Source organism: Scatophagus argus, chromosome 9 (assembly GCF_020382885.2).
Source record: "Scatophagus argus isolate fScaArg1 chromosome 9, fScaArg1.pri, whole genome shotgun sequence".
NCBI classification, from domain to species: domain Eukaryota; kingdom Metazoa; phylum Chordata; class Actinopteri; family Scatophagidae; genus Scatophagus; species Scatophagus argus.
Genome location: NC_058501.1, coordinates 5,699,492 through 5,714,094, shown reverse-complemented (window position 1 = coordinate 5,714,094; position 14,603 = coordinate 5,699,492). Strand labels below are relative to the sequence as shown.

At 41.4% G+C, this 14,603-nt stretch overlaps 1 protein-coding gene across 1 annotated transcript in view; it reads right to left on the bottom strand.

The window, feature by feature from the left end:
- The window catches only part of LOC124065158 (proprotein convertase subtilisin/kexin type 4-like), a 163,381-nt gene that overhangs the window by 140,940 nt on the left and 7,838 nt on the right, over positions 1-14,603 (bottom strand). Inside the window, exon 3 of the mRNA XM_046400308.1 lies at positions 996-1,088. Coding sequence (XP_046256264.1) covers positions 996-1,088 — 93 coding nt within the window. The remainder of the gene's footprint in view (positions 1-995; positions 1,089-14,603) is intronic.

Below are 14,603 nucleotides of genomic sequence, written 5' to 3'. Positions count from 1 at the left end.
GAAGGTGTAAATTTAAATTCACTGAAAGTTACAATGGTAGAAAAAGTAGTTTAAGTTACAGTGTAACGAAATCATGAACCATACATGTCCACATATGAGTGACAGGGGACCGCACATAAATTACTTCAATTAATCACACGCACACTGATTCAGGTGATGACTCTGACTCAGAAAGTTTAGAATCCTCTTCCTTCTATTTCTTTTCTTCTCTTCTTTTCTCCTCTCTCGCTTGTGTGTTTTGTGTGTCTTCCTGTGCGTATGAATGCACTGTTTTGTGCGTTGTGTGAGTGTCACTGACGGGACAGTGCGTTGAGGAAAGGGCCAGAGGTCTGGCGCACCCTGGAGAATGGTCAGGGCCAAAGCTGCAGCTCCAACCCATCCTCCAGTCCCCCCCTCCCTTGCACTGTGCTGTCATGGGATGTCTCTGTGGGTGACGGTTTCCCTAGCAACGAAAGCCCGGCGAGCAGACAGCATTGTGCTCTCCAAGGGTGATGCAGGGCAGCTTGTTGAAGGTGGCAAGCGAGTGGTGGGGGCACAAAGTGATATTGGATGGAACAGGCACACAAGCTACACAAGCAAGGTAAACAACTTTCAGCCATTACTTATCACGTGGCTCTGGTCCCCCCCCATCCTTCCCGCTAATCAACACTAGACCCTGATTAAAACAGCAACACCAGCCAAATGAACCTCCATTTGCATATACATGCTGTGTAAAATCAGAACCGACGCCAGAGTGTGAATTCACCTTGACGTGGCCATGTTAAATGTATCAAACAGTCACGTCTAAGTAGCTGAACGCTCTGATTTGCTGTAGTTACAAATCCATTTCCCACTGTGTTACACAGTCAGTGTAAGTCAGGCCAAGAAAAAAAAACAACCACTCACTGAGTGGCTTCTTTTGGGAAGCTGCAGCTTGATCTACTCACCAGATCCTGAGGTGTGGTGGGTATTTTATTCTGCAGTGTTTGTTTAATGGAACAGTTAAAAATACTCACCCCAGCTGCCGTCGCAAGTCTGCTCTCAAAGGTGGCTCTGTCAGAGCGCCCCCTGCTGTCCCTCAGGGAGTACAGACCCTCCAGACTGCCAACCTGTCAGCATAAAACATATTGCAGTCAGGACAAAACAAAAAACCCTTATTTTCAGGACATAAAGCTTATAAAGAGTTGATGCATGACTCGCTTAATTGAGTCCTTTTTATTTAAGAATGTAAGTGTTTCCATCATTTCAGGGACACCAATGAAGGTACAATGTCAGGGTCAAAACACATAACGTATTCAGCCTTAATCACCCATATGACCAACACGGTATCAGCGTATCCCCTCCAGCCATCTGTCTTGTGTGGGTTTTTCTGCAAGAGGTGGGCCAAAATCAAATAGCTCACAGTTTATCTAACCTTATCCTGGGCTTTTCATTTCCAAGCCTTATAAACTCACATTGTATTGACCGCCTGGGAGAGTTAGAACTAACTAACTAAAGTGAAATCTACTCGGCGGCAATTGTGTGCAAAGGCGCACATTGTGTGTGTGTGTGTGTGTGTGTGACTGTGGCTTGCTGATTCTATCTTCCTTCACATTCATTCTCTCCATTCTCTGTCCCTGAGGTGCATCAGGGCTGAGACTGCCGAGTAAATTGTCCCAAATTGAGTTCCTTCTTGCCGGCAGATACAGGCCACATCCCGACCGTTTAGAGCAAGACACAGAGAGAGACGGAGAGAGAGAGAGAACAATCACAGCACACATCACTCGTTTGAAACTCCTCTCTAATTTCTCTTTGCTTTTCGTTTCTAAACACCCTCCCTGTCTTGCTTTCTTTCTCTCTCCTCTGCTGATTTTCCTGCTGCCTCTCTTTCTTCTCGCAGGACTTTATTCTTGTGTGTCTCTCTCTCTTTACATCACTCCCTGTGTGTCTTCCCTTGTCTTTGTCTGCTGAGATAGGTATACATCACTCTTCCCTTGCTCAGCTTGGCTTTTTTCTTTCCTTTGATAATTCTCTGCCCTCCTGCCTGTCTTCCTCTATCCTCTCTCCATCTCCCCTACCAACAGTATTTCTCTTCCATATCCATGTCCTCTCCTCACCCCGGTTTCTATCCCTGCTTTGCTCTCTCATCCCACCCTCCATGGCTGGCTGTGCCCAGTGACATATAGTACCCATCAGCGCAGACCTCCTGGGTGGAGGAGTCTCGCTCTGACAATAATCACACAGTAAGTTTATAACGCTGGCAGTCCAGCTGAGCTGAGCTGAACTGAGCACACGCGACTCCCTTGACGCCGGCACACTCCATTTAACTCGGCAGGGGGCTGCAGGCTGGCTGGGGCACGGATGAAGCATGAGACAGGGATGGGGATGCCAGTGGATCTTTAGGATGGGGGGTACTCTGGGCTAGTGATGGAGCAGTGACTGGAGACGGATATGGAAATGGGATGAGGAAAGGTGGCTGGAACTGAAGCTAGTGCTGCAGGGGATGAAGAGGGGCTAAGGCTTTGGACTTTTGGATTCAGGCAGGTTTTTGAGGAGCTGCTCATGTCACCGTCTCTGCATGGAGTGATAACCCCTCTCTATTTTCACTGCTTGTTCTCTGAAAAATCCCTTCTATCTCTCCCCTTAGCTTTTGGGCTGTTACGTCGTTTTTTGTCGTGGCAGCAGCGTTATAGAAACTTCTCTTTGACTGGAGAATTTGCTGTGCTATAACTAACCACCTTTGACCTTTGGTCTTGCAAGGAAAAGACAAAAGAGGAAAAAATAAATGCCCTCTTTCATTTAAATAAGGAACACTTCGAGATTATTTTTTCTATTACTTCCAACCATCCACAAAGAAATAGGATTAATAAAGATTTGATTTTAGCACTCCTCATTGGTTGTGTGGTTTAGATTTTAGTGCTCACTGGAAGTTACTGAAATGCCTTTCTAAAAATAGAAATCTCCTAAAACCTGTATAAAATACACAACTGGAGTCAGTAGCAGGACAGGAATAGGACTTGGGACAGATAGAGGTATGGAGACAGGGGGGATTTCACGATCCACCTGTTACCAGAGGCCCGGGGTGTCAGCACCAAAAAGACTGGAAGATGAAAAAATCCACTGGCCCTAGCTAATAGCTTTATTATTCATTTTCAAAAAATGCTGCAGTGAAACAACTTGAAGTACTTGAGGACCATTTTGTACAAGAATATGGTTGAGTTTGCTGGTGCAATGTGTTTTATTTAAAATTTTCTAATCTTCAAAATGTGCTTATGTTGGAAATAACAGGATTTTGTTATGATTTTGCCATCTAATTACTGAAAATGTTTCAGTGAAACAAAAGGCAAGATGGAGACCTATGTATTTCAACAAAGTAAAATGAGAAAAAAAATACGACAACCATAATGGCGTTTACACAGTGCACTTAAAAGGACTATGAGGTCCCTGTCAGCACCCAGGCAGGGCAGATTTCAGATTTTATGAGGTGCACGTGAATTTCACCATGAAGTCCTGTCTGCGTGTGTCAAACTCTGAAACAGACAGAAGCAGAGTGCCACTGAAACAGAGAACAGACTCTCAGCATTGTTTTTATTATATGGCTATTTTGGTACAAATATTTAGCTTTAGTGTGGTGGACAGCCTTGGCAGGGACTGCTTTGACATACTGTGACTTAATGACTACACTGTTACTGAAAGCAAAGACAGTAAATTTCATGACATTGACAAAAAAACAAAGAAAAAAGATTTAACTCAACAGTATGATTGTATGTCTCTGTAGAATCAGTGTGTGTTTAGCTCTGGATAACCAACAGCATTAGCGCTGCGCTCAGTGGAGCTCTCCTTGGTGCTGAAGCTGTGACTGTGAGCAGATGGGGAGTTATGCTGGGTGGACTCTCTTTCCTGTTCACACCTGTGGGAAGGTTGCCACCAGTGTGAAGCTCCATGCACTGAATTACCATGTTTAATCTTTAACCTCAACTAATGTTTGTTGTTTTCCAGTTACAGTAGTTAGACTTAAAGTGTTAATGTCCATCAGTCGACCTTGGGTTATTTTCTAATGTATTAACAAAGTTCTCTTTTTCCATAGCAGTATGTGTTCATATTTCTTTTGTGTTGCAAGCAGCCAGTAAAGTTAATGGATGGTAATGGAAGCAAATCATTGGCTGGAGCCTCAGAATCAAACCTGACAGTACCACTCAGGTTCATAGGCCTACTTTCTTGAAGAGAACAAATACATGCCAGCTTTGTGTATTATTGATATAGTGCTTTTCAGGTTACAATTAGTGGATGACCTGCTCCCGTCGCCTGCACTTAAGTTTTCACTGCATTCTAACACAGACTTTAGCATGAACAGTTTCTACAGGGACCACTTCTTCTGCAGAAAGTAGTTCCAGCAAGGCATATAATGGACTACTGAGAGTTACTGGGACTTTTTGTTTAGTGAAAGACACATTGCTATTGAATCTTTTAATTGCAATTTCCCATTCATTGCCATTGTCCTGGGGTGGCAGTACAAATCTATTTGCCTAGATAACATGAGGTGATAATCTGTTTTTGTAATGGGTGAAACAACCGTTTAAAACGATCAAAGCAGTAAGTGTCCTATAGAGAGAGAAACACTTCCTGCTATATGTGTCACATTGACAATTTGACATCATTGACACTGGACGTGCACAATAAACACACATGTACACACGATCAAACTACAGCTCGACATGGAAATTAGCATGTAATTTCAATCCGCCCAAAACAAACGTGCACACACGCAGACACATACACACACAAATCCTCGTGCCCTGCCATAGCAGGTTCACAGCAAAACAATATGAGGCCAATCAGGGGACCATTGGTATGGCTCTCCCTCTGCTAATGAAGGCACTTTGAAAAGGTAATCTAATTCACCAGCAGCAATTAAGGCTGGGAGCGCCTTGTCACTATCAATTATCCGCTCCTTCACTCATGTTCTCCAGTGTGGACGCTGAGCCTGCCTGACACACAGCACTGTCGGACAAATCAACCCCATCAGCCAGCCAGTCACTGAGAACACTAATCATGAGAGTGTTCAAACACACTCACACACACATACACACACACACAGATAAATACTGTATGCTTGAATCATTGCACTACGAACTAAGTAAGCTTGACTTTTTCCCCAATTTGACTGAATTGGGATATCCTAGCTGGCTGCAGTCAGAAGTAGATCTTTATTTAGTGGAACCCTAAACAGTAGCAAAAACACATACTGGATAGTACAGGCTCCTACTCTAGGTGGCATGACTGAGGTTAACATCCAAATGTTGGTTATTGGTTAACTGACATGTACACTATAGTTGCAGCCTGCAATCTATAACCTTACATACATACATATATACTTTTAAACTTTTAATAATTCTTAGTAGACATTTGCTGTTTTCTCACATCTTATAATCAGTGAGTCCAAACATATTACAAACACACTAATTAAAGCATATGATGACAAATAATCAACTATGAGTTAGGTTGTATATTGTAATCTCTATGATACTGACATCATGTTTTATATTACACCTAATATTAGCAGCTCTCATAACAATTTTGAATTAAAAGTATTACATCCCATATGGCTCAAGACTGATCCAATAATACTCATTCTCATTCAATAATTTTTTTTCTCATTTTTTGCTCCAATCCAAAGTCACAGTGAAATTACTGAAGTAATTCTTAGACAGAAGACAAAGAAACTCTGATTACACATTGGTGGAACTAGTGGCCATTCTTATTAGTTTGATGGTGTTCGTTGTTTAATGCTGTCAAATTAAACACAATACTGTATTGATCCTGTCAGACTATAACATCATGTGTCTATATCTGATTCATTCCACATAAATATAATAAACTAGAAAGCATTGTGCACACCTTCCCCAAAGTCAACAAAATCCTCTAAAATGTGCATTTTAATTATGAATGGTTGGAAGATTTTTTTTTATTTATATGATCTACAAAATAGACATTGTATAGACAATAATGAACGCATAAATCCTGTCTCAGAATATCCGACGAGGATATGATATATGAGGATAAACTTCTCAAAGTTTCATGCCAGTCTCATGACCACTGACTTACGGATACATAAATGCATCATGCTGCTGTAATTCCAGCTGTAAAGACAATCACATTTTGTGGGATCACCTGGAGTTGATGTGTGCATGTGTCATCTAGACCCATATACATATACTTACAATGGCAAATTGTGTTACATAAGACAGGCCTTCAACAATGGGACAACTGGTCAGATAAAATTCTAAAAATTAAAAAAGTAAAAAAAAAAAAAATCAGTGTGACGGGAGACATAGAGATATATTGCTGATATGGATAGATATGTAATGATTTATCGAGTTAGGAAGGAAGAAAATGAATAAAGAGCCACTTGGTGTTTTTCACAGCGAAGACTAATCCATTTGTCTTTGTCTGACTGAGGAACTTTGTACCAGCATTCACGAAAAAATCTGCTGAATGGCATTTTAGACTAATACGTGTTTATCATTACAATGCAAAGACTGAGGTTCACAGAAACATGAACTACTTGAAAGTCTTTCTGAGGGTTTAATACAGTACAAATGGAGACACAGCACCCTGACCTGTCGCTCCCTCTTGACAAACTGAGGACAATATCACAGTTCAACTAGACCTTGAGACTCCAGACGGTGGTATGCGCTGACAGACAGGACTATTGAACATGCTCTTCTCAGTGTCTCTTCAGTGAATGACCTTAGTGCTGATGAAGAGAAGATTAGCAAGACAGACCTGCTGCTGTAAGAAGAGTGCTGCAAAGCCTTCACAGGAAAATACCTGGACTTGAGTATAATGTTATAGGAAATTAAAAAGTGCTGGGTATCCACAGATTATAGTGATACATTATAACACAATGAATGAATTAATAATTAATTGTCACTGGAATATCAGTCTGAGGTTGTCATGTTTACGTGCTGTTTCACATGTGTTAATTACCAACTCATCCCATTTACCATCTTGACGAAGAACATTATTGTAACGATTTTTTTTTGTATATTAAGGACTGCAAAATGAGTAAGTTAAAACTATGGAAAAAAAACTTTAAAATGGCTGGATTATCAAATAAAATGCTGCCACACAAGCAATTGTAGCTTAAATGAAACATTCTGCCCCCGAGGACAGATAAAAGATGGAATAAAAGAAAACCCCACCACAGTAAGAAAAGGGCGGCGAAAACCTCCCACAATGCAATACACGGACACCACAGTCACCACACGAATAAAACCATCCTATTCATCCTCGGCGGACTGAAAGTTTGCCCAACTATCTGTGTAACTGAATGCAATGAGGACAAACTATCCATCCATCCAATCTGAAGCCAATCCCAGCTGACTACAGGTGAGAGGAGGGGAACAAAGACAGACAACCACACACGCACACCTAGGGGCAATGTAGAGCAGCCAGTTAACCTAATGTGCATGTTTTTGGGATTGTGGGAGGAAGCCGGAGTACCCGGAGAAAACCCATGCAGGCACAGGGAGAACGGTGCTGGCGACAGTGCGAACCATTGGGCCGCCACCAAGGACAAAACCAAAGTAGACTAATGTGGTTCACTTCCTATTCAACTATTTAACTGTATACAGTATACTATGACAAGGAATCAAAAAAGAATTCTACAAGTACAACTTGGATCAGACCTGGCTACTACTGCTGAGAAGAAGCTCCCATAAGGAATAAATATTGGACTTGAGAATTTTGGAGCCCAACCAAAAACCACTTTGAGTTGGAACTCAAAGAAATTACCAAAAAATAATAATAGATTAGACAATTAAAGAAATTAATTTTAGTTATACCACAGAGGCTTTTTAATTTGTTAATGTGCAGCCTCAGGAATAAGTATTGCTACAGTATAAAATTCAATGTGATACATTGTGCTCTCTGATGCTAAATCCGTTTTTAACTATCACCTGGTGTAAAGGTTGATAGAACACAACAAGCTCTTCAAAGACGCCAAAAGATACAGCATTATAGATCAAGATAAAAAAATAACAAAACAGATAACATTTACCTTTATTAATTTCCCTATAAATCTGCGGGTTTCTCTTCCAGATGTGAAACCTGAAAAGTGACTAAAATGGATACCAAAATTCTTTGGAAATCACCTGATAGAAACACAATGAAAATATTTTAACAATCTCAAGTCTTGATTTGAAAAAAGAAAAGAAAAAAGACCAACATACCGCAGACATTATGTTGAGAAACTGTACTGAATAATTACTGAAGCACGTGTCTGATATGCTGGTTTTTGATGAAGTGTAAAAGCTCATCACAAGAGCCTGCTGATAAAAATGGTCGCTACAAGTCTCTAATTTTAGAGTATACTTGCCTATTAGCAATAGTACTCTGTTATATTCAGTCAATTCATCAGTGAATTCTCTAGATTTAGTTAATTATTCCACACTTTACTTCATGTCTGTGTTTTGTTTTGATTCGTCACCAGTTTGTTATTGATTCCTATGGATAAGAACTGCTTGTGCTCCCTCTTCAAGTGTCAGATCTGATTATCATACTGCGCAGCATATGATCGAAAGGCCCAAGAAGCAAAATTCAAAGCACTGGACTTGAAAGAAAACAGCAGATTTAAGGCACTGTGAAACACACAAGCTCAACAATAGCTGCAGGTATTGTGATCAACCTGTTTCCTTTTGTTCTTTAATCTCTGATTTATATATATATATATATATATATATTTTTTGTTTTGTTTTTGTGTGTGTATGTCAGTTTGTGTCCTTTTCTTTTCTGTTAAGCTCTTGTTTTGTTTCCTAAAAATGTGACTTGATACGAAAAATTGTGATCATCCATGAGAAATGTTTTACCTTTTTAAATCACAGTTGCTGAAGGCGAACATGGCCACCTCTGCCTTAAATATTGTGTTTAGCACTGATGTACTTAGAGCTTTTCTCTAATAAATAAATAAATAAAAACTTCATATGAAACCAGAATTAATAACAAATGGTCATCAAAAGTTAGTGAGGATTACATTTTTTTCTGAACGTCTTACTTAAATTCAATTTAGGCAGAGAAATTAAAGCAATTGCAGATTTCAGTAAGTTGTGAGCAGTAGGTTTAGCAGAATATCAATACTGAGATTCGTAATCAGCCTAAAGCTGGCGCAAACTCAAAGCTAACTGTTTGTTCAGGTTAACAGAGGTGACCATATTACATCTGAGCTGACCAGACAAACAACTTGTTTTGTTTGTTCACAGCTTGGAACAAACTATAACAACATAAGCATTAATACAGCAATCTCCTTGTTGTATCTTATCTTAAAGAAGGAAAGAACACAAAGCCAGTGTTAGCACTACTGCCAATCACGTCCAAGTGCGCTCTGCGAACTGCAGTGTAATGTTATTTTTCTGAAGAGTTTGAGACCAACATTTTTTTAAAACACACAATTTTTATACATCACACAATGACAGCCAAATAGCAGCATGTAAATGTGAGTTTGAAAGAACTTCACTGAAATTGATTTTCACCACTCAACCTTCATGTCATAAATTTCAGAAGTACGTGAGCAGTTGGTGCAATCAAAACTGCTCTTTGGGGTTGGATTTAAGCAATCTACACTCCATCTGGAACAATGATGTTAAATGCATAGGGTGGTTAGCCCTGTCGCCTCACAGCAAGAGGGTTCCAGGTTCGAATCCCGGTCTGGGCCCTTCTGTGTGGAGTTCACATGTTCTCCTTGTGCCAGTGTGGGGTTTCTACTCTGGCTTCCTCCCACAGTCCCAAAAACATGCTTGTTAGGTTAACTGGCTACTTGACTGGCTGCTCTACATTGCCCCTAGGTGTGAGTGTGAGAGTGTGTTGTTGTGTTGCGTCTGTTTTTGTGTGTCAGCCATGCGACTGACCGGCCACCAGTCCAGGATGTGCCCCGCCTCTCGACTATAGTCAGCTGGGATAGGCTCCAGCCCCCCACTACCCTGATGGATAAGTGGTACAGAAAATGGATGGATGGACTTTAGCTGCTGTCCTGCTTATATTGATCTCATATGTACAACACCAAAGCATGAGGAAGTTCAGAACCTCTGGAAGAATGAGAACAAAACAGAAGGCAGAAATGTAAACCTAAACTGTGAGGTTTGAGGATGATACAAACAAACGATGGTATGAAACGTCAAAGACCTTGCTGGAGGTGCCGAGCACATACAGAATTATGACCAGAATATGCAGTTCCCTTCAGCTCAGCTCAGCGTTTTAGTATCTTTCAGCACATATTTTTGGTTTTACAGTCCACAACTTCACTGCTTTGGTTCAGTCATAAAGCTCACAACAATGTTGTTTCTAGCAACACCAGGCAACTGTTCATAGTGAAAAAGATGAAAAGCTGAATGTTAGACTTGTTTGATGGCCAAAAACACAATTTCAAGTAAATAAATGCTGCTTACTCCTTGCTTTATAAAGTTGATTACATGTCAGTGTTGTATTTAATGGCTGTTTTTCTACCCCCAGGTGGTCAGAAAATAAATTAATATGAACAACTATTTCTGGAGATTTTATGTCATTTTCCTAAACACCTTCATGTCTGGGCTGCTTTTGTTTTTCTTTGGGTCATAGCCTTGTGTGAGAAATCAGCAGGGTTTATTGGAAAAATGTCAACTATAAAAACACAAGGACTGACAGCAATTATACCAGCATCCTTTGCACAAATTCATTCATAACAAAACCACTACATGTTGGTCTTAACACTAACTATGACGCATGACCATCTTAATTCCATAAAATAAAGTAAATCTCCATTTTAGTCATCATAAGCAAACATCTCTATAAGCCTGTTTTGTACTACAGCATCTGATGGCAGTTCAGCTGAGTTGGACCGAAGCATCCACAGGATGCATGCCCCGCTGCTGCTGACAGCCTCCTACAGACAAACAGAAAGAGGAGAGAGCAACAGAGATGGAGGGAGGGATGGAAAGGAAAAGCATGAAGGATAAACAAAAATAAACACAGACATCAAGAGTCATTGAAGCAGTGTGTGAGAGCCACGTGAGGCAGCCCACCCTATGGAGAAAACAGCAGCTGGTGTGTATACTAACAGCCCTACAGGGGCTGTGGCCTCCACAGCCCCGAATATGGAGAAGCAGAAAAGAGAAATAGTAGGGATGTGTGATGGAGGGGGATGCTAGGGGCTAAAGAGGGTGAGCAGTTAAGCCTTGTTGGTTACAATATTGGCAGGAACTGCAGGAGATGAGTGGGTGGGGGGGTGGGTGAGTCCATCTTACAGCGACAAATACAGGGACTGATGGGTTTTTTCAAGAAATGCATAATTAGTTTGGGGTTTTTTGGACAGAATTCTAGTTTATTACAAACAAGCTCTGGCCATTAGATAATAAAACAACACACCAAGTTAACTAAGAATGTTTGCAACGTGGCTAGAAAGAAGCACAACCATTAAGCTCACCATACAGGTTTTAAAGAAAATATTTCAAATCTATTTCAGTCCTCAAATGATACCCACAAAGAGGTGATCATTTCCCATAAAAAGCTAGCAGAGATATGTAATTAGTCATGGTGTACAAAACACAAAAAACAATTAAACGAGGAAAGAGCAAAAAAGAGAAATTTAATTCCAAGAATGTTAGAACGAGAAAAAATGTCTGTACAAACCTATGGATCGAACAGAAAATAGCAGGTAAAAAAAAAAGATAAAATGACTCAAGATATAATACATTGGGCCTCTAAAGCTAAAGAAAAGTGTACAAAATGGTCAGTGCTCCACCTTTAAATTCAGATCTATTGAGAGGGAACACAATTTAGGTCATCAGGCACTAAAAGAATGCGTTAAAATATGTAGTACAGCCTTACGTGATCATTTCACAGTGAATGAATCACATGATTACTGCGTGACAAATTCTTAACTGACAATAACAATTAGGAAAAAGATTATGAGTTATGATATTGACTGTTGGTTTCAATGTTGCTTACTGTGCTGACTATTTCCCTGGTTAACAGATTCATTGTTTTGTCTACCAAATGTCAAAGTGTTGCCCCCAAATTGCTTGTTTTTCTTGACAGGTTGAAAGAAATATTTAATTTGCTATCACATGTGACACAGAAAAGCAACAAATCCTGAAACCAGTGGATGTTTGGAATGATTCATTAAAATAAATTTCTGGTCATCTGACCGATCGATGAACTCACAAATCCTTGCAGCTCTAGAAATAATATTTTATGACATGGAATGTGTATGTAAAAACTCCTGCTGTTCAGTGAAAGATGTTACTGAGATGCCATGGAAATTAGTGGAAAATACTTCTTAAGTTATTACCTTCCAAGTCCAGTTTGCTACAAGCCTACTATATACTTCTGTCCTGCAAGAATCCCACTCATGGAACCCTGACCAGCAACCAAAATAAAATCCAAAATCATAATTCCATTGTGAAAAATAATTCTCCTTCCAGATAAAATAATGCGAGATCTATCAGCTGAAAATGAAAACTGGCATGCACTGAAGTCTACCGTCACTTTTCCTCTGCTTCTGAGTTTGGGTGAGAAATGGAAATCACTGAAAGTGGAGCATGTCACAAAAGTTCATCCACAAAGCTTTTAATAAACAACCACTTCATAAAATCTTGTTTACGTTCATGTTTTTCTGTCTGAGCTCTTATATATGAATCCACTCCAAACAAAAACCTGCTGTGGAATCCAACAGTAACGCCTCACAACGTGCAGTTTGACAATGTTTCACAACATACCAAGCTGTCTATAAGAGCATCGGGTATGAGCATGTTTATGTGCTTCTACCACCACTCCCTGCTCTCGTCCACCATCTTCCTTTATCTTCTTTATTTCTCCTTCCTTCTCTCTCTCTCTCTCTCTACATTTCAATATTGAAGAGAGTTTTATTAAGGGCTAGTCTTCTTGTGTGTGCTGAGGCGCTCTCAGTAATTTTCCTACAAAGTGCTTTAATCCATCACACGGCCAACATGTGGCCTTTGCAGCTATACATCATCTCAGCCCAGAGAGAGAGAGAGAGAGAGAGAGTGAGAGAGAGAGAGAGAGAGAGAGAGAGAGAGAGAGAGAGAGAGAGAGAGAGAGAGAAGAGAGGGAGTGGTAGCATAATTTCTGCTCTCCTCCTCCTCACCCCCTTCTCCTTCTTCTTTTCCACCTTCATCTCCCGCCAGAGTTTCCCACCTGGGAGGGAAACCGCATCTTCTCCACATATTCCTAAGTCAAGTCCTCTCTCCATTTACAAATGAGAGTGAGGCATGAGCGAGGATGGAGTGAGGGGAGGGGAGGGGAGGGGAGGGGAGGGGAAGGAGGGGGGGTAAGCAAAGAGACAGAGCGAAAATGAAAGAGATGGAGATAGGCGTGAGTGAATGAGTGAGTGAATGAGTGTGTGAGGGAGAGATTGAGAAAGAAAGAGATAAGGAAAATGGAGAAAAGCTTACTGGAATGAATTAAAACTGGGGACAAAAGCAGATGAGAGGAAGTCAGCCTGTGTGTGCGTGTGTGTGTGTGTGTGTGTGTGTGTGTGTGTGCATGCTATATGGGCAAGGTGTGTGCATCTGTACTTGAGGAAAAGGAAATAGGCAGAGAGGGAGTGGAGATGAGGGAGAGGGAAAAAAAAGCTCTGCATTTCCCAGCATGCAGCTGGTGCAGTGTTGCCCTTCGCGTTGCCCCCGGCCAACACCTGCCTCCATTTCCCTCCCTCCACCCTCCTCACACTGAAGAGCAGCAGTGAACTCTGGGCCCCCTGACTAATGGAATGGGCCCTCTCCTCCAACCATTAGAGGATTGGTGTCCCTGTTCGCACCCCTGGGTGCCCTACGGTACAGAAAAGGGAAAGGAAGGGGCAAGCAAGAAGATGGTGGCACATTGGCCTTTTCCCTTCAGTACCACACACACACACACACACACACAAACACCCACACACACGCCACACCTGGTCATAACACAACAGCCTGCAGTAATCCAGCCAGAGTAAGGCTTGACATAGCTTAGCATCTGACTGAGGCCGTTTCTGAGAGGATATTAGAGATTCTGAATTGGGTGCAGCGCTATGAGGTTTCAGAGAGGGAGCTCTCTGAATGTGTACGACAGCGGCCCCGGCTGATCGTGAAGCGTTTGTGTGATTTCATTTAGCCAGTAAATCCAGTGCTCTACCTCAATTACATCTGCTTTACTTGGATGGAAAACACACCTCGCATGTACAGAGGGAGGAGGGGTGGGGAGAGGAAGGGCGGCGGGGCATGCAGCGGATTGGGGATTGAATCTCTCGATGAGCTGATAGCACGTCGGCAGACAGCGAGCCAAGCTGTGCCACAGTAATGTTATGCTAATGATATGGTAATGATATGGTAATCTGCCAGCAGTATTCCACCTCACTGGAGAGAAGGAACGGGAATCTGGGCGGCCTTTCACCATTGGTTGGAGACCAGGGACTTCCTGGTGTCAGAGTTCAAGACAAAAACCCTCCGTGTGTATGTGTACGCACGCATGCATGCACACACACACACACACACACACACACACACACACAGGCATTTGATTCTTGAAGCGGTGATCTCAGCTAGAATAAATACAATGCAACACATAGACCTAATCTGGTCCCTATAATCGGATTTGCAAACTCATAAGTAAGCAATAAA